This window comes from Colias eurytheme, chromosome 5 (genome assembly GCF_061535395.1).
Source record: "Colias eurytheme isolate Ceu_HAF_F1 chromosome 5, ilColEury1 Martin Lab GWU primary, whole genome shotgun sequence".
In the NCBI taxonomy this organism is placed as follows: Eukaryota; Metazoa; Arthropoda; class Insecta; order Lepidoptera; family Pieridae; genus Colias; species Colias eurytheme.
The window spans coordinates 10,941,885-10,964,424 of NC_142984.1; the positions used below are offsets into that span (position 1 = coordinate 10,941,885).

General features: G+C 32.6%; 1 protein-coding gene across 1 annotated transcript in view; it reads left to right on the plus strand.

Annotated features, from left to right (window-relative positions):
* The first annotated feature begins 274 nt into the window (after nt 1-274).
* The window catches only part of LOC149908668 (uncharacterized), a 122,548-nt gene continuing 100,282 nt past the window's right edge, over nt 275-22,540 (plus strand). The window contains exon 1 of the mRNA XM_090102136.1: nt 275-399. Coding sequence (XP_089958262.1) covers nt 309-399 — 91 coding nt within the window. The 5' untranslated portion in view covers nt 275-308. The remainder of the gene's footprint in view (nt 400-22,540) is intronic.

Below are 22,540 nucleotides of genomic sequence, written 5' to 3' on the forward strand. Positions count from 1 at the left end.
AAAACAAACAATTCGTCAAGAAGAATAGAGCCTCCGTCATAAATCCTGATATTTCACCTGTGTAAAAGCGCAAGCGCGAAAGCCTAAGCCGCTGAAATTCAGTGTACTACAAGCTCTTAGAGAAACCGCCGCGTCAAGTTCATATAAAAATTGCCGACGATAACACGAAAATATAACTAAAATACGTATATTTGTAACTGAAAATTGCATTAATTTTAACTTTTAAACACTGTTACGGGATTTTCGATTAAAACTTTTGTTTTGAGTGTTGTGTTTCGTGTAGATTTTGGGGTTTTTAAGTTAGCAGAATGTGGTGGATTTTGCGACGAGCGAGGCTGACCGGCGCGTCGCTCTTTAGTTCGGCGTCGTCTGCAAACAATAACAATAATACTAAAACAGGTAATGTATTATACTTTTGTAAGTTTTAAAGGATAACTTATTGGAGCAAACTTTGAAATTTCATTTTTTACATATCCCTGTTATTTTATGTTAGTTTTGCTTTACTTTTAAGAACATAGGCTACTTTTTATTGCGAAATATGTACCACGGGCGAAGCCGGGGCGGACCGCTAGTAATATCTATAGCGATTCAGCGAAAAATAGTTATTTTCAGTTTAGTCCAAGAAAAGGACGCATAATAAATTAATATCGTGTTTATTTAATGAATTTGCGATTCATTACAATTTATTGTTGCATTATTATTATCAAGAAATGATAAAATGAGAAGCTTCTTCACTTCAATCTTATCAGGACTTTATAAACTTTAGAAATAATATATCCATGTACCTATCCGATATTACAAAAACATATATTTTGAATTTTAATTTAATTGCAACTAAATCTAATTAGAATTCAAGACATCCTCTTAATTGAACTGTGTAATTGATCTCTTCATTTGTTTCCAGGTACAAAACAAGATTTCTAGGAATGTGAGTTATTTTTCCAATGAAGGTTTACTGCATATTTACTGCTTTGGTACCTAACATTTCTTGAGTAATTAAAATAAATATACATATTTCAGGACAATTTTCACACATGGCACGATCTGATCCCATACTAAGCTTTCGCTTGTGTTATGGTAACCAGATGGCTGATAAACATACTGTATATATAATTGATAATATTATATGAAAAATATAATTCCATACTTAATATTATAAATGAGAAAGTAACTCTGTCTGTCTGTCTGTTACTCAATCACGCCTTAACTACTGAACCAATTTGCATGAAATTTGGTATAGAGATATTTTGATACCCGAGAAAGGACATAGGCTACTTTTTACCCCGGGAAATAGGATAAGTTTTATCCCAGAAATTCCACGGGAGCGGGAACTATGCGGGTTTTTCTTTGACTGCGCGGGCGAAGCTGTGGGTGGAAAGCTAGTACATATATAATTGATAATATTATATGAAAAAAATATAATTATATAACGAGTATTATCCTACACAAGTTGGGCTTTTGAACCGTACTCCAATTGCTTGGGGTTATTTTTCTTTGATGAGCCAATTATGAAAAAGATTATATGTAAATATCATATTTTTTTCTCAATATTATGTCTGTAGATACCTAAGTAATTAAACTAGGAGAAGAATTAATTAAAATAAACATAAGACCCTCTGATTACCTAACGTTTTCAGGATACATTTTTCTATGATTTCTAAATATTCAGACATACTTCTATGTACAAAAAAACTAATATAAGTGCATTGAGTTACTATGTACCTACTTACCTAAATGTATAAGTGAATCAATAAATTCATATACAAATAAAACTACTAGGGTTCCGTACTATCATCAATAATAGAAAATCATTTATTGTATGGGTATAATATTAGTTTTTTAGTATTTGTTGTTATAGCGGCAACGGTACATCATTTGTGAAAATTTCAGCTTTCTAGCTATCACGGTTTATGAGATACCTACAGCCTGGGCAAAAACAGACAGACAGACAGCGGAGGCTTAGTAAAATGGTCCCATTTTACCATTTGGGTTCGGAACCCTAAAAAGGTACCTAACTGAAACACTTAACATAAAAAATTCAACTAAATTGGTAGTTACACTTAGTAAAAGCTAAGAACACGTAATATTATAAAAGTTAATAGTACCTACTACCACAGACTAATAATAATATTAGTAAAATCGTATTATAATATCAGGATATATAGGAATACTAAACATTAGCCAGATAACCATTAGTTACAAACACTTTAACTCGGATTAACGAGTGTCATCTGTTGCAAAGAGATAATAAATTAATGTTTATGTACTATGTTACAACAAGTATCTAGTTTTAGCAATGTAATTTTACAGTACTTCCAACTATTGAATAACATTTAATTTTGTGTCTGCGTGTATTTTCACACTTTTCCTTAGCTAAGTATTTCGGATTATTAAGTAGCATAGACACTTTGGATATGGTTTTTAAAGTGTATTTTAAAATAATTTGGAAAATCCAAAAGTGCACGCCTCATAATTTTTTTTAATAAATATTTATTAATTATTATTTTTGTTTATTTAATAACAATTAAACCACATCGAATCAGACCCTGAAAAATGAAAGGGTTCTATTCCTGAGCATACTCAAGCGTAAGAGAAAAAAAAAGACTCGATTAGTAAAGTATTTCGGTCGCTATCGTGTTAACAAGAAAAAGGATCCGCACATACAGACACACGGACGTCCAAGACAGAACTTTTTTAAACTGTTTTTTAACTAGTTTAAATAACAAAAATGACATCAAAAATATCATGAACGTTAAAAATAGTGTTTTTTCTTAATATGTGTGTGTATGTATTATCTTACAAGTGCAATGTATGATACATAAAGACATTTTAAGTTTGAAAAATCAGATGTTTTGCGCGAAGTGACAGTAGTACCCACCTCAACGCTTCGCTTATGAGGCGTGCAATAGGCGGTTATTTGCGTACATCGGCTCAAGTTTAACGTTTCAAATTCTTATCATAATCTGTCGAATGATTGATCATTATAGATTATAGCCGACTTGTATCCACGAATATCGTCTATGTAAGGATAATAATCTTACATTGTAGATACCTACTATTGTATATTATACTAGCTGCTCCCCGCGGTTTCACCCCCGTGGCTCCGCTCCTGTTGGTCGTAGCGTGATGATATATAGCCTATAACCTTCCTCGATAAATGAGCTTTCTAACACCGAAAGAATTTTTTAAATCGGACCAGTAGTTCCCGAGATTAGCGCGTTCAAACAAACAAACAAACTCTTCAGCTTTATAATATTAGTATAGATTAATGCTAACATAGCATGGATATCTTAATGGATTATTCTTGTTATTTTAATAAATACTAATGTTTACCTTATTTAGTGGAAAAAAGATCTATTAGGAAATATTATTAATATATATGTAGATGCTTAAGCAAGCTACACGATAAGGCTGAAAGTATTAAGCTATTTTTATCTTAACGGGAAATAGGGCTATTATTAAATGCTTAAGCACACGATTAGCCTGATGGGCCTCATAAATATACGCTCGGGAATTGCGTGAAATGAAAATAATGATATTAAATACCTAGCCAAAATCTTAGAGACGCTACTATATTCAGGCAGACAAATATAATAGTACTAAACATAACTAAAAAACATTAACAATGGAAATGTACATAATATATCAAAGCTTGAATACTTAAATCCTAATGGGTTTTTGATTTTAATTAATTTTAAATAAATTCCTGTGTCTTATAATAATTTATTCTGATAAAAATAATATTCGTGCTATATAAATTGGTTATTTTATAGAACACTAGCTCGCGGCTTCGCGTGCTATTTCAAAGGAAAACCCGTATAGTTCCTGTTCCCGTGAGATTTCCAGGATAAAACCTTTTCTATGTGTTAATCCAAGTTACTCTCTATATGTGTGCTAAATTTCATTGTAATCGGTTCAGTAGTATTTGAGTGAAAGAGTATCTAAAAAACATACATACTCAAACACATACATCCATCCTCGCATTTATAATATTAGTAGGATAGGATAGGACAAGTATTCAATATGAGTTGAATGAAATATCGCAGCGTAAGCCGAGTGGCTCCTTGTCAGGGATGATAACACGCTTTATCATATCTTTCACTTCATTCGGTTTTATTGTTTTCCATGTTTGTCTATTTCAACTTTATCCTGTTTCATTTTGAATTCGTATCTTTATAGAATGCGTAAAATATATAATTGTCTTTCATGAGATTTACAGCCCGATTTCTGAATTGAGTACCTATTTGATGTTAAGTACGCCTCAAACCATATTTAAATTCTGTTTAATGTTTTCTTTTATCTGACCTAAGCTTTCACAAACCCAAATCAATTCTCAATTCAGAAACCGACTGTTAAACCTATGAACTATATATTCAATATTGCCCCACTTTCAAATACCACATGGGAGTATGTTATACCACTAATTAGAGAATGGACTCAATATAATATCAATTAGGCTTGTGAAATCTAACCTAAATCCGCTTTGCTGAGTAATTGATTTTGATTGATTTGCAGAGTGCTTTCGCAATCGTTTTTAAGTTTAAACCTATCAGTACGAGTGGTCTATAGTGTAACGGCCAATTAAATCTATCGATTGTTTTATGTATTTGTAAACTACAGTATTACAGCGTAGTTTTAAAAGAAATAGACGTCTCATTCGTTGAGATGGTTCTTGGTGGAAGTAAGTGAAGAATTTATTCAGCTGTCATTGGAATAATGATTAGGATTTTGGTCACTATTGTACAAATATTTATGAAGTACTAGAGGTCCGCCCCGGCTTCGCCCGTGGTACATATTTCGTAATAAAAGGTAGCCTATGTCCTTTCTCGGGTATCAAAATATCTCCATACCAAATTTCATGCAAATTGGTTCAGTAGTTTAGGCGTGATTGAGTAACAGACAGACAGACAGAGTTACTTTCGCATTTATAATATTATTACATAGTATATTAGTATATAGTATATTAGTATGTTAGTATATTAGTATATTAGGATGGATTGTTCTCTTATTATAATTCTGCATGTTAAGGAACTGGTAATGGAGCATCAAAGCTTTATGATGACAGACCTCTTGTTCTCATAATGCTATAATGCATAATTATGATAACATGTCGTATAAACTTAAATATTTTCCCCGTATAGTAAGTACAACTTTTAATGATTTCATTTAACATCCACATCTTATATATAAAATTCTCGTGTCACAATGTTAGTCTGCATACTCCTCCGAAACGGGTGGACCGATTCTCATGTCTGTGCATATCGGGTAAGTCTGAGAATCGGCCAACATCTATTTTTCATATGTACCACGGGCGAAGCCGGGGCGGGCCGCTAGTATTAAATAATATTTCCTTTTAATACCGACACTATCGTATTAAAAGATGACAATCCTCATCGTTACACAAACAATTCCAACTTTATTTACATCATGCAGCATTATGTCTTAGATTAACTATAATCTAGTAATATATTATCTGTGCCATAATCCAACGATCAATTTTCATATAATCCAACATCCTAAGAACCAAAGTACGAAGAATCGATGGTTAATTAGGACGTTCCAACAGAAGTGCTACATCAGCGAACACTTGACCGACTACGGACCAGGCTTCGCGCCAAAAACCTTCCGAGACACTTTGACAGTTCGAGACGGTTCTTCAGAAGCCGACATTGTTTGAAATTGTGATTTTGAATGATGTAATCTTGATGTAATAATTATTAAGTACGTGGGTTATTGCGTGATAAATTATCTTCAATGCTCGGACAATATAAGCTTCAAAGCATGCACTTGGAAATAATTGTAATATACCTATTGGAAAATATATTTTCCTAGCTTGGAGTTTATCGTCCAAACCATAGAATTCTAACGAAAACGTATCTTTTAAACGCTCGCTTCTCGCTAACTTCTCGCTGGCAAAACCAATTTTTCAAATAAACCTGTGAAACAAGTCAGATGTAGAGCTGAGAGCAGTTAGAGTAATATAGACTTTCGAATCTTGATAGAGCCTCTATACAATGATTAATATAAAAAGGTTCTATTGTAGGGCTTGAACCAACTGCTGATTGTACTTTTAAAAATAATCACTTAGAATTATTTTATGTTATTTTATGTTCTAATTATTAAAATAACTACCTATATACGTACCTATTCTTCAATTCTAATATTAATTCAAGTAAATAAATTTTAGATACGATTAAATTATCTTATGGAATGAATATCTGCGCTTTATTGGATTGAGAACTGTGTTCTGTTACGATTATTACGTAACGAAGAAAAATAATTACGAGATTACGATTTATAGCAGTTTATTTTTCTTTGTAGCTTATACCCGGTAAATGAGACTTTATAGCCTATGTTAATTTGACTCAAATGGACCGTTTTTATTTTTTCAAAATATTTTTTTTATACTATAGTTCAAGAGGTATCACTGAGTTTAGTTAAAATTGACATAGCTGTTTGCGATATCATTCTGAACATACAGACAAACAACGATATTTAAAGTGTTGATGTTCTGAGTTTGAGTCTTTTCTTTAATATTACAGTAGGTATTTATTCATGCATCTGTAGTTTTTATGTGTTTGTTAGTTAAGGTTTATATCTTGAAATAAAAATGTAACATATTCACGTGTTACGTATTACGGTAAATAAAATGAAAACCTTTTTCCCTGAGATACAAAATAAACTCAAAGACGTTTAGAGGCCGTAAGAGCTTCCATCATTAACTCCCACATCGATAGATTTGCAATTTTTATTTCTTAGCACTTTTTTCTCGTAAATCGTAATGGTACATCAAAGGAATCTGAAGAACTTAGGTGAGGAAAGGTGATTATGGTGAAGCAAATACGATTATAGATTTAACTGATGTTGGTCCGTTTTTGTCCAATGCTGAATTTAGTCTCTTCAGCTTTTTTGGTGTAATGGGAATGTATTTTTCTTTGAATCGTGTAAATGATTGACGATTTATTCGCTTTCCATTTTCTTTACTATAAAATAGAAAATAATATTAGTATGATGAAATATACAATTTTGTAAAAAAAAAAAATATACGGTCGTATATTATTCCTCGTTCGTCCTCCTTTTTTGAAGTCGGTTAAAAAAAGAAAAACCTTAAAAATCAAATACAACCAATGTAGGCGGATTAACAACATACTTTTCATGTTATCGGTTAACCCGTTAACAATTAATATACCTAATTAATACATGTAATACTCTTCTAGAGACACTTCTCACTACACACTATTTCTGCTATATTTGGTAAAAAAAAGTTTCAATGAAGATTCATAATTAAAATCTTAATTGACCATGTTTGTAGCAATCATATATGTATCATGACTACGAACACAAAATCAAATAATGTCCTACTAAATTGACAATGTGAACTAACCTTATGAATGTAACTATATTGCGACGTCAGCACGTGCAACGGAATCTCAGGGGAATAAGGTCTGAAGTCAATGTGCTTTATACCGTTCCCAGATATTCTAAGATATACTAGATATTCTAGTATTCGAATTTAAAGGATATGCTCAAGAGAATAAAATTCAGTTATGTATGTAGTCAGTATGCTTTATTCCTAGATATTCTTACATCTACATGTATCATACACCTATATACCTATATAGGACTAGCTGTGCCCCGCGGTTTTACCCGCAGTGCTCCGTTCCTGTTGGTACTAGCGTGATGATAATATTATATAGCCAGCCTTCCTCGATAAATGGGCTATTTATCACGGAAAGAAAATTTTAAATCGGAACAGTAGTTCCTGAGATTAGCGACTTCAAATCAACAAACTCATCAGTTTTATAATATTAAGTAGGTATAGATATTCTAAGATCTAATTTGTAAGACGTATTCAAGTACATATTTTGAACATGAAGGTTAATGGATGAAAATTATTAATTATTATTACGATTTGGAAGTTCATAAGCAGTCAAAAAAGTTATTTTAATCTTTAACAACTCAATTAAAATTAATATTTGAACATTTAAGATAATAAATAGCCGAGTTTATGATTTTTTTTATAAAATATCAATTGCTAGAATTCACGGAAACCCATGAAATTAAATAATGTTCATATTTATGTCATTATCTTCGCTTAGTATTAAATTTTCTGAGAACCAATAATATCGTTGAGAGGGGTAAATTAATATTGTTATATCGAGTTACTTGCAAAGTTTGTCTTAAATTAAACTAATATTATAATGTGAACTTGAATTTGTTTGAGGAACCGTTATTATATTATACCGAGAAGTCCAGGCAATGTAGAAATAGATAATTTAATCGAATATAAGAATTTGTAGTGCTTCTCATCGCTACCGCCTTTTATCCATTTTTCAACATTGAGTGATTGGATCCTGTGGTTAGACGCAATTTCTATTCCTATTTAAAATTGTCAACCACTATTCAAATATATTGGAAATTGCATTTTTTAAATATTAAACAGCTTTCTACAACGTGAGTAAATAAATAGTACAGTGGCAAAGACAACCGCGCTAATCGGTTCCACTACTAAAAGCACATGACACATATTGTATGCTTGCCATTCTTTATCATATGACTAGCTGTGCCCCGCGGTTTTACCTGCAGTGCTCCGCTCCAGTTGGTTTTTGCGTGATGATATATAGTCTATAGCCCTCCTCGATAAATGGACTTTCTAACACCGAAAGAATTTTTCAAATAGGACCAGTAGTTCCTGATATTAGCGCGTTCAAACAAACAAACAAACTCTTCAGCTTTATAATATAAGTATAGATTCAAATGCTCTAAAACTTAAAAATTTAAATTTCAGCGGCAAATGATCCTTTCCTCATAGCATTACTCTGACATTAACGAGTTGATTCGTTAAAAATGTGACAGCAAAGATCTCCACAGACGCTTTCGCAGAATAAAGTTTTGGTGATGGCGGCGGCTTTAATTACGGCGCTGTTGACTTCATTACGACTTCATTAGCGAGGTAATGCGCTCAGCATATTTATAGCTGGCTAACTTTTGTAGTTGAAACTCCTGTGGGAGGTGTGTAATTCCACTTAGGTATGGGATAGTTTTTAGGGACTGTGATCTTCTGTAAGGATTGGGCTGTTGGCAGAAGTGTAGTACTTGAATATTTACACATTGGGTTTTGATAATCGTCAACTACAATACTAAAGAACATTTTTATGGTATTGTAATCTTCTATAAGAAGTTTGGCAGATATGTAGTAAACCGTAGAAAATTCCATATTTACTTGTAATTTTAAAACCTTTTACTAGGCGCTCGATCAGTGTACATCCCGGTTGACCGGGACTACAATCCATAAGATAAAAATAGCCTATGTCACTCTGCTATGTGGTTTTAACTGGTGATAGAGATTTTAAAATAGATCCAGCATTTATGGAACAAATAATAGTTGAGTAATTCATTCTCAAATTGTAGAGTTTTATAAGATTTGATAAATATACATTTAATAGTAAATACTCCCATATAAATTGATCATAATAGACATATAAATAACAATATATTCATTCATTCATTCATTCAATATATTTATTGATTCAAAGGTCAATGTACATTTAGTTTTGCAACAAAGAAAATTTTCATCCAATTTAGATTCACATCGTATCAAATTTATATTATCCTTTACACCCATATATGTATTATGTTTATAAAAGATACTTATAGAGGCTCCTTTTCAAATATTATCTATGTAATGGATAGCATGGACCCAATTATAGTGTAAATATACTGAAGGTTTTATTCTCGATCAGGTTTAAGGTTATATGATAGTGTGACCAGTATCATTTTACGTATAAAATACTCTCTCGTTTTTCCCACGTACATTTCACAATGTAGGTTGACAGATCTAGATTTTGTCTTTTTTGTACAGAGATAAATTGGTAGAGGCACTACTATACGTATAAACATACCCGCATAGGTAAAGTTGATTCAGGTCTGCGTAAAAATAAATTCAAAATAATATTATAAATGTTAAATAACAAATAAAAATGTCCACGTATTGAGTTATAAAACTAAAATTATAATGCTGAAGAGTTTGTTTGTTTGAACGCGCTAATCTCAAGAACTACTGGTCCGATTTGAAAAATTCTTTCGGTGTTGGATAGCCCATTTATCGAGGAAGGCTATAGCCTATAGCCTGATATATATATCATCACGCTAAGACCAACAGAAGCGGAGCCACGCGGGTGAAACCGTGGATCGCAGCTAGTATGTTATAAACCAATACACTAAAATAAATATCACTAGATTTATTTATTTACACTTATGTCGAATCGATAAAGAAACTACTTAAAAGGTTTCCCAATAATCTTTTTATAAAAGAGGTGAATAACATGTTTTTCTCTAAGTTCGGTCAGCTTATCCTTTCAGTTGATTCTTTACGTACTTTAATAAGCTTTTTCGTGAATCTATTTTCAAAGGGTCATTCTTGTGAACTTATTGAGAAGATGTTATTGAATTTATATTATATTCTTCGTAAAGGCACACGGGATGCTGCAGCTCAAAAGATTAAAATACACGAACAAAAGATTTATGGATGTATATTGTATACCCTTTTTATAATATTACGGGCATATAATGCAATTTACTGAATACTGCGTTATTTATTAAGGAAGTTAATGGTGTTACGCCGATACATATACATACAACTGATAAAATGATTGTTTAAAATGTCGTTTCCCTTTGTGTGTACTGTTATATATATTATACTATTATATTTGTTTTAAACTCCCTGAATCTGAAAACGACTTATTAACCTTCACTATCTACTTAAAAGTCGACTAGACACAGATGGTTGATCATTTACTTGCCCATAACGAGAAAACAACTCGGGTAACATATGATTTGCATCAACCCCAAAGGGGACGCGGGACTTCGCAAACTCATTTGCCAGTCGTTTACAAACAGCCGAACAAACTTTCCCATTTATAGAATAGCTCTTATCTCAATTACCTCAAATTTTAAAGTTACACGGATGAAATTTACCTTTGAACATTAATTTACGCTCACCAAAGCTGGTACGAAATGATAAGCTTTCGCAAGCTTTGACAATGGCAGACGGAGCCGCCTCGCAGCATTTTAAGCGATTTCTGCTCAATTGAACCTGAGGAGTTCAATACGGGAAGATTGTATCTAAATCTGTTTGGGTTTTTCTGCAAGAATGCCGCGCTTCGACGGGTGTGAGGTTTGAGATATTCCCGATGTCTGAATTGTAGAAATACTTTTAAAGTGTTGAAATGGTTGGGATACTACGATTAAGTTATTCGAAACTGTTGAGAAGGGCTATTATATTATGTTAAGTATGTGTTATTTAGGACGTGGCATCTTAATAAATAATCTGGTTCATTTCTGATATGGTTTTCAGCTATGTGTGTTGATTATAAAAGATCGTTCAAGATATTCTTTCTTTAATAAATAGGACAGATTTTACCGCTCAAATTTTTTGGTAGTGTTTTTTTTAGCGGCATTTTCTGTGATTTATTTAACACGTTCGCTGCGAAACAGGGCTTGAAACACCCTGTCCGTGTCTCGTCGTTATAGCGGTAGGAAAAAACTTAAACTTCTCTGTCGTGCGGGAGGCATAACTTCCATCTGGTTCAGTGTAGGAAAGTGATATCTATATATCTGAGATGTGCTATTGATTCCTAGTTCAATGGTATACCGACCTTAATACCGGGTTTCTTAGACCTCGTGCCGCACTGAACTAATAAAAATTCTAACACAGTGCGGAACGAGGTTGCGAAAACCTCGTACCCCGCGAACCTCGTACCGCACCCTAAGCTAGCTTCACGCGGTTAGTGTTGTGCAACACATTCGAGACTGAGCACGCGACGAATTACGACTGCTGCCGATTATGTCGAAACGTTGCCGAAAAAAGTTAATCAAGGAGGAAGATGAAGAAAAACCGGGTGGTGAAACTCTAAAATCTGAAATCTGAAAAATTTTTATTGCTTGGCCTGTTTTAATGAAAAACATCCATAAGTTTGATAAATAAATACAATTAAATAAAGTCGATATTTCTTTTCCCATCACTAAATTATATGAAAAACTGCTATCGTTCAGTGCGGTATGGGGTACATCAGATCCCACATTTTATTTTACCCATAGAATCTAAACTAACTAATCTAACCACGGGCGACGGTAGATTTAGGTTAATGAACTCATTGTTAATAATAATCACGACAAAAGCCGCACACTTTGTCTTATTTGGCGCCAAAAAAAGGATTTTGATCTCATACGGGCGGTGGGGTTTAATATGCCTCGTGCCGCCACAATGTCCGGTATAGGACAAGGTTTAAAACTACCCGTAACGCAGTAATGGAAAGTACAGATATATCTGTGCCGCAGTCAACGTGTTAAACAGCTACAGGTAACGGTAAGCATTAGTGTTGTTTTTAAAGAGCGACTGTTGTTAAAATATTATTTTATAGCGTTATTTTAATCAAATATTGAATAACCATTTACATTGAATTTTAATCAAAGTATTGAAACAAAAACTTTTACTTTGTAAACATAATTTCTAATTATGAAATATTGATTTTACTTTTAAATAGGTATTTAATTCTCGGTCAATTTAATTAATGAAGTTTTACAAATTAGAGAAACTTCGTACTTTGATAAAATAGATTTACTTATAATTTTACTCTTGATTGTTTAGATTATATTATTATAAATCATTGAGGTATTATTACTAGAGAGGGCACCACGAATAAAATCTGTGCGACAAGCGCGGCAGCGCGGGGCGGCTAGTGAGTCATACACTTTGTAGATATTCTGCCTCTTATTACTTATAAATTAAAACCAATCAATGTAACAAAAAAAAATGAGTTTGAGACGATTGACTCTAACTCGTGTTAAAATTTGAATTTTTGATGCTAAATAAATAAATAAATAAAGTGTAGTAGCGATGTCCTCTCTAGTACGTAGTACATGTAACTCAATGTTATAAATGTCTTTTAAGCAAGATTTTATTGAAGTATAATAATGTAAAAGGCTTAAATAAATATTTCGACAGGAGTTTGCAAATAGTGAAATTGTTTGCTTAGGATCCGCTATAGTTCAGAACATGAATATTTTTATACTATTAATTTAGTTTGCTCAGTAAATATTTTACGTCTTTTTGTGTTTTTACTTCATTTCTTTGCCGTTGTAAGCAATAATCACACATATAATAAAAATGAATCGTCAAATGTTAAGGGTTAAACTCAAAAACGTTTCGACCACTTCGGCAAATTTTTTTAACGTTTTTGTTACAAGGCACAAGCACAAGGAAGGCACAAGGAAGCTTCTTATGGTGAGAAAAAACCGAAAATGGGTAAAAGACCAGAACAGCGATTGTAGGGGCAGCTCGTATATAAACATTGTTATATAAACATTAAAAAAATCTGCATTATCTTTTGCAAATCCATTGAAATTTGAAAGCATCGCTAACGTAACATTAATTATTATAAGTGCAGCAACGATGCGCCAAAATTTGATCAATGTTATATAACACAGCTTCAATACTTCAGCTTACATTTCAATGATGTTAGTGCTTAACCGACTGCGAAAACGAGGATTATGTCGAACGTATTCCAACTGCATAGGATGAAAGGCGCTCCCTATATAATGATATTATGCACGTGTATATAGATACACTCACACACAAAAACAAACAATTTTCAACTCATCGTCCTTTGCTTTTTCAAATTTATTCAAATGGTGCTACTATAAATTTTAATATCGTTACATTAAACTGAATAAAGGATTCAAATAATTATATAATTTTCGTTTTTTTTAAACATCCCTCTAAGACGTACGATTTCAAAACCATGCAAACATCAATTTATTTGTAGTTTTATATAACACTAGGTTTCCGCCCGAGGCTTCACCCGCGCAGTCAAAGAAAAACCCGCATAGTTCCCGTTCCCGTGGTTTTTCCGGGATTGCGTCATTTTCCCGGGATAAAAAGTAGCCTATGTCCTTTCTCGGGTATCAAAATATCTCCATATCAAATTTCATGAAAATTAGTTCAGTAGTTTAGGCGTGATTGAGTAACAGACAGACAGACAGAGTTACTTTCGCATTTATAATATTAGTATGGATTCTAAATTAGAAGCTACTATCTTATACGGTACTAACTGCGCTCCGCGGTTTCACCCGCGTGGCTCCGCTCCTGTTGGTCTTATCTTGATAATATATAGCCTTCCTTGATAAATGGGCTATCTAACACCGAAAGAATTTTTCAAATCGGACCAGTAGTTCCTGAGATTAGCGCGTTCAAACAAACTCTTCAGCTTTATAATATTAGTATAGATAGCACAGATAATATAACTAACAAACTATTCCATGTTACGACTATCTATGTAACATTTGGTTCCCAGAGGAAGCTGTGCGTATGAATTATATGACGTCATTAATTATTTGTCACAGTCTGTATAATGCGGTTGAACATTTGCATATTATGGCGCGATTACAGTGCGTATCATCTTGTTTTCGTTAGTTTTGGTTTATTCCACGCGTTTGGAGAAGTAATTAGTAATCTTGGGAGGATGTAGACATAAGATAATAATTACTACATGAACATAATCAGAGCGCTCGTGGTTATGTTGTACAATTAAAGTAAAAACGAGACTTTTTTATCTGTTTTAATATGTAAATATGAAGATATTTCTATTAGTTTCCATCTAAAATGTACTATGTAATCTTTTCATATTGAATAATGTGGACTTAGATTAGAGTTTTCGAAGAAATTTTAATCTGGAACTTGTTCTATTTCCTCTTAGTAATATTATTTAAATGAAAGATTGTATGTATCGATTTATGGTTATACTGATGTATGTTTTGTTATTCTATCATGCAAAAATGCTTATCGAATCTGTTTGAAATTTGGTACAGAGATAGATGATGTGCTAATTCAAACTACGTAGGTTGAATTAGTACAACGTATGTGCTAATACCAGGTAACCACTTGAGTGAAGACGCGGGTTACAGCTAGTATATCATAATTTTATAAGTAAGTCAAAGAATACTTTAATATAAATTAAAGTTATAAGCTTTTGCAACAAGCCTTAAACTCAAACTCAAACATTTATTTATTCAATTAGACTTCTTTTAGAAGCACTTTCGAATCGTCATTACATATTTTAAACATTTACCACCGATTCGGAAAGCAGTACACACATGTACATCATTGTTAAGCAATAATACATGACCAAAAGCTGATCCCAACAACCAACACAATTAGCATAATACAATGAAACAGAACTTGCTGACAGCTTCACAACTAAGATTTATGGCTTTGTGAGATATGCGTTCTTAGCGCGCGTCAGTGCTTTGTCGCTCTATTAGACGGTATATTACCGCGTAATACAACACAATTTGGCGTCATAGCGTGGCATCAGGTTAGCGCTCTGACGTGCTAAGTATGCGTTCAATCTGACAAAGCCTTAAGTGTCCCACGGGTCAGTAGCGACGCAATAATAACAATCAATAGCATAGTGTTCAAACCCCGAATTGAAAAGGGTTTGCTATGACCCTTTGATGTAGAGCGCCGTGATTTAATTTCACTTTGAGCTACGATGTGGCTACGGATTGCTACGAGCGCTACGTATGCTACGTAACATATTGTCGGATATTTCACTTTGAACGTTTTAGGTTACAATTTTTCTATGTTCAAGTTATTTACAAGCTGATCCTAACTAGTACACACAATTAGTATAACACAATGAAACAGATCTTACCGACAGCTTCACAACTAAGATTAAGTGTCTCACGGGACAGTAGCAACGCAATAATAATCAATAGCCTAGTGTTCCAACATTGAAATGGGTTGGCTACGGTCCTTTGACGTAGAGCTGTCGCTGATTTAATTTCACTTTGAGCTACGGTGTGGCTACGAATTGCTACGAACGCTACGTATGCTACGTATGCTATGGAACGTATTGACGGAATTTCACACTGACCGGTTTAGGTTAAATTCTTCTATGTTGAAGTGAATGCTTTTTGAATGATAAATTTATTTCTGTCTTATAATTTTAAATAAAAGTTTGAAACGGATAGAAATATTTATATGGATACATATTTATAATTTATTTCTTATTAATTTTATATTGTTAAAATTTTTAGTGTTATCAAAAAGTTCAGTATATCGCGATAGCAGACCTAACATTCTTTGGAGTATAAAGTTATTTTTGGATTTGCTATTTCCATGCTGTGATTTGTATTTAAATTTTTAAAGATTGTATTTAAAATATTTAAAGGATTTTGTTATTCTTCGCTTTTGTAAATGTAAAACGTCTGCGGGGAAAGGGTTAATAGGAAGGCGTCGACAAATATCTCTATTAGTATTCAGGCTTTGAAGAAAGAACATGCTTACAGGAAAGGAATTTAATAGGGAAAATGTAAAATCTTAATAATAGCTCGGTAGTTTCTTTAACAAAATAATGCAAGAAGCATCATTTGTATCGTATATTTGCTTTTCCATAGCAAAGAGCTATTTAAAATATTTGTTTAATGATAGTATATAATAGAATGAATTTTTACATTTAAACAAAGTAAAGAACGGCGAAAGACGCGAGTACCAATCCCGCCGCATGATCGAATTTTTCTTTTTTCTTTTTCTTTCTTTTTTCTCAAATTCATACTCGTTTAAAAATAAACTGCTTCATTCGAATAGATGAATTCTAAATCATTTCTATTTAGATACAGCAATGTAGTTTGCGAGAACTCATCAACCTTTTATATTTGGAAAAAAAAACAAACGATAGACTGAACGTTTTATTTAAGAATATTTTAAGCAAATTTGGGACAAATCTTCACATTTTTAAGCCTCGATATTACGGTGGTTTGCGTAATATAATCTGGGCTCTTTGATCGATCAAGTCTTCCACCTCGAATATTGGAATATTAAGGGGCTTCTATACTGAAATTGCTTGAATACAGATTTCTTCTAAAGTCTTATACATAAAGTCGGAAAAAAGATAAAGGATTTTGAGACAAACGATTGTAAATATAAAATTTATTTTGCAATTTATCAGCCCTTATTAGAACTGCTCCAATTGGTGAAAGAAAGCAAGCGACTAGAAATCGGCACGTTAAAGCACCAATAAAATTAAAGGTATGTGACATCTATAATTAATAAGACTTGGCTAGACTGATGATAATGATGGTGATTATGATCTTCATACCGTGTTCTCCAATATAGACATTGTTTGAGTTAATGCTAATGTGTTTTATGACTTCTTATAATAATCGCCCATAAATTTGCATTCCCTATCTCCCTAAAGTTCCATTTATCTTTAAATTATTTTTTTTAACGGTAAAAAGGCATTTAAGAAAGGAAACACAGATAGAATTAAATTATTTTAATTTGCAGGAGAAATAAAGTCCCTTGCGGCTTTTGGAAAAAAGTTGTTAACTAATTGCATTTATTGAAGTAATAAATCTATTTAATTTTAATTAAAAAAAACTACATTTACCAAGAAAAAGAAGAATTTTTCAGTCTTTGAATTCACATTTCGTTGAATGAGAACAATATTCTCTGGGTTTGTGAAATATAATATTTTATAAGAATATCACTTACTAATGGTACAAGCACAGAACTATAGGTATCTCGATATATATTTAGTTCTGTGGGTACAAGTAAATCCATAGTCGGTGGAGGAATTTGAATTATAATCCAAACATTGGTTTATTTATTATCTCAGATTGGTATTTTTTCACACAATTGCGTATACCTACTGATGTATTTAAAACCAAACAGATTCAAAATAAGTTTTGTAGAAAATGAAATATTATTTCGAAAAAGAAGTACGAAGAAAGTCTTTTTGTAAATGGTATTCCAGGTAAATTTGAGATAAATATGCAAAACCGTAAACTCAAACTCAAACTCAAACTCAAACATTTATTTATTCAATTAGACTTCTTCCAGAAGCACTTTTGAATCGTCATTACATTCTTTAAATTTACCACCGATTCGGAAAGCAGTATCTATGGAGAAGAACCGGCAAGAAACTCCATAGTTGCTCTTTTAAAGTAATGTCCATATACAATATAATTTTACATTACATGTTACTTACATCTAACTACATAATATTATATATTATCATAATATGCCAAAGAACTGTCCTGTTATTCTTACGCGACAACCCTCCATGGATTTTCATCTTCCATATATTCCTTAATGCTGTAGTAGGCTCTCTGAACTAATACATTTTTTAAATAAGTTTTAAATTTAACACTACTAAACTCTTTAATACTATGAGGAATTCTATTGTAAAAACGTATACCTTGGCCCATAAATGAATTTTTAACTTTAGCTAACCTATAAAATGGCATTTCAATTTTATTTCTATTCCTTGTGCCATAACAGTGTCTATCTCCTACTTTTGTGTGTAAGTCCGCGTTTTTGTGTACATGTAAAATATTATTAAATATATACTGTGATGGTACAGTGAGGATACCAATATTCTTAAAGAGATCTCTTAGTGAGTCCCGAGCACGTAAATTATATATAGAGCGTATGGCTCTTTTCTGTAATATAAATATAGTTTCTATATCTGCAGCCCTGCCCCATAGTAGAATTCCATAGGACATAATGCTATGAAAGTAACTAAAATAAACCAATCTAGCCGTATCTTCATCGGTGAGATGCCTTATTCTTCGAACTGCATATGCAGCTGAGCTGAGCTTAGCAGCGGTGGTGGCAACATGGGTCCCCCATTGTAGCTTCTCATCTAGTGTCAAACCAAGAAAAACAGTAGACTCGACAGGGTATAATACCTCCCCGTTTAAAATGATATCCCTTTTGACCTTTTTTACATTTGGAAGGATAAACTCTACACAATTTGTTTTTTTTGCATTCAATAATAAATTATTAGCATTAAACCAATTAGATATGCGTAAAAGAGCAGAGTTTACTTCGTCAACATTTGTGTCATATCTATCCACATTAAATATTAATGAGGTATCATCTGCAAACAGTACTATTTCACACATATCCTGCAAATAATAAGGTAGGTCATTAATATACACTAAGAACAAAAACGGTCCTAAGATAGATCCCTGCGGAACACCAATGTTAATCGGCGCACCGCAAGATTTCTCTCCATTAACAACAACGGTCTGTACCCTGTTCTGAAGATATGAAGCTATGAGGTCCTGAGATAAACCTTTGATACCATAAAAATTTAGTTTCCGTAATAGAGTGGAATGTTCTACACAGTCGAAAGCCTTAGAAAGGTCGCAGAATATCCCCAAAGCATTCTTTGAATTTTCCCATGCTTTATATATATGTGACAAAAGAGCTATTCCAGCATCAGTGGTAGAGCGCCCCCTTGTAAAACCAAACTGTTTGGCGTGCAGTAAACCATTTGAAACAAAATGACTACATAATTGGTTTAAAATCAATTTCTCGAAGACTTTGCTCAAAGTTGGTAAAATAGAAATAGGCCTATAGTTATTACAGTCTTCTTGGTCACCGCTTTTGAATAAAGGAATAACTTTACTAAACTTTAATAAATCAGGGAATATACCACAGTCACAACATTGATTAAATATAAACGCTAAATGGTTGGCAATGTTTTCTATAATATTATTTACTAAATTCACAGACATTCCCCAGAGATCACATGTTTTTTTTTAAGTTTAATGTTTTAAAAGTTTTAACAATTTCATCTGCAGTCACATGTCGCAATTCAAATAATACATTACACTCCGCAACATGGTCCCTCAAATATGACTCCGCAAGCACTGATGATGAATTTAATTTTTTAGTAATACTAACAGGGACACTACTAAAGAAATCTTCAAAAGCAAGCGCAACATCAGCACTTTTGTCAATGACCCTGCCAGCATTTACAAGTTTTATGGTACTATTTGTCCGGCTTTTGCCCATTTCACCATTAATAATTGTCCAAACTGTTTTAACTTTGTTATCAGAGTTGCGTATTTTATCTCTGACATATAGACACTTGGCAGTGAAACAAACTTTTTTAAAAGTTTTTGAATAATTTCTAACATAATTATGGAATGACAAGTCTTTGTTATATTGCTTCATGCCATATAACTCATATAGAATGTTCCTGCATCTGTGTATACTAGGTGTTGCCCATTGACTTAATGGTAAATCCTTGGTGATACTTAAAGATTTAACTTTAAATATTTCTTTAAACTCATTATGAACTAAATTAAAAAGATTTGTAAACATTTCACAAGGATTATTATAAAAGGATTGATCATTCAGGTTAGGCAGTTTATTATTAATATTATCTCTAAATTTATCTATGCCTTTTTTAGTTATAGGCCTAACATTAATTCTTTTAAACTTAGGTATGCAATCCCATTCCAAAACTACTTTCTGGCCACAGTGATCTGAAGTCAGTATATTGAGGATATTTTTTTCTAGACAGTTGCAATCACAGTATATATTATCAATACAAGTTGCAGAAGTAGGTGTAATTCGTGTGGGTTCATCAAAAACTTTATACAGATTAAATGAGTGAAACAAATTAACTATTCGTGTTGCCGTCTGTGTGTGTGAAAGTAAATCAATATTAAAATCACCACATGCTATTACCTTCTTTTTACTCCTGCCTAAACGCTTTAATGTTTCTTCCATGACTGTCTCAAACATATTATAGTCACTGGAAGGAGGTCTGTATACGCAAACAATAATATAACGCTCAAGCTCAACACAGGACAGTTCAATGGTGCGTTCTACAGAAAGACTTACAATGTCAGTTCGTTCTTTGCATTTAACACTATTGTGTACAAAAATAAGAGAACCTCCATGAATAGCATGTGCCCTATAGTATATACTTTTTAATTTATAATTATCAATATTTAATAACAACTGACATTGTTTAAGCCAATGTTCTGTTACACAAAATATTTTTATACTATTATGATTTAAAAATAATTCTATTTCTAATAATTTGCTAGCCAAGCCTTGAATATTTTGATGTACAATGGAAAAAGGCTGCTTAGCTGTTGTCTTACATACTAGTTTAAATCTAGCTTAGGGCTAGTTTGTCCGTCAACACTTAACCTAGGTTGATGTATATAATTACTACTACATAAAATTATAGTAGATCGATGGTCTGATACCAAACATGTACCAGACTGGTTAATAATTTTATATGCTATTAACATAGCAAGTTCTCTCTTATATCTAAATGGCAGATACACTGTATTCCTTGTCAAGCAAAAAGATTTTGTACATGAATTTATGTCAAAATATATAAATGCATCACTATGATGATTTGTTAGGTTATATAATTTTAAGTTAATGTTATAGATAAATCTATTTTGATTTTGTGTCAAACCAGGCAAATATGGCAATGTACACAACATAAATTTGCATTTTGTCTCACTACTAATTTTCAAAATTTTTTGAAATCCTATATCAATGTCATGTTTTTTTAGATTAAGACTATCTCCATATAATATAACAACAATACTATTTTCATTAAAACTAAATATATACGTATACATTGCTACTTGGGTATCGATTCTAGGACCTTGCGATGCATTGTTGGTACCTACTAGGGCAGACTACATAAATACACATAAAATAGATACTTTAGATATATTTTTACACAAACAAAAAAATTGAAATGTGAGTTCTAAATAAGGGAGCTGCTGAGATTTTCCAATAAATTGAAAATTCAAATTCAGGCAGATTTTAATTTGGTGTCAGTCATTTTTATCAAAACGTCATGTCCGCTATCGGCGTAATTTGTAACGCCGAGCGATTGTATTTTAACTGTATTCAAATTTATGAAACGATCGAAACTATCTGAAAAACATTATATTATCATAAAAAAGATTGCAACGTATTTATTTATTGCAACAAAAATGAATGCATTTTCTTCGAATAAAACGATGGAATTGACAAAGTTTTCAGTTTTACACAATTTTCGTAGAAACACATGCTAGTATAATTTATAAATACCACTTTATTCTACGTGCTTGGCTCATTTATTCAATGACAACCACATTTAAAAACCTCGTTCTACGTTATTAAAACACGTCCTTATTTCTGAACGGAATACACGTTATTTTTTAAATGAACTCGTTTCGCGAGAATTACATTCAGTTACGGTTATTCTTTTTGTACAACCCTTTTACGATTCCATTATTTGCGACGATAATGTGCGGTTTATGCTCCTCCTCAGGTAATGGCTTTCACCCCCATTTGTTACTGAACGTGCGTAATTTGAATTGAAATTTACGTTTTTATTGCTATATGTGTTATGCCGACGCGTTTTGCGATTCGCCTACCGTTGGGAAGTAGTATATTATCTGTGCGATGGGTTTTATGATTCGTGACGATATTGATACGATTATAAGCTATGAATAAAATTTAATTGGTAATTCTTCATGACATATTATCATAATAGATAATTATTATGTTATGTCGGTAGGTAAAGCTTGCTCTGACATAAAAAAACCTGGCAGAATCAATGTAGTGTTAACACTACGCAAAAATCCCGTCCGATTAGGGCCCTTCTGGCCTCCTCCACTCAAGCAACAGCTCAAGCCGAGGTTCGTGGTCCCCGTCAAGGGG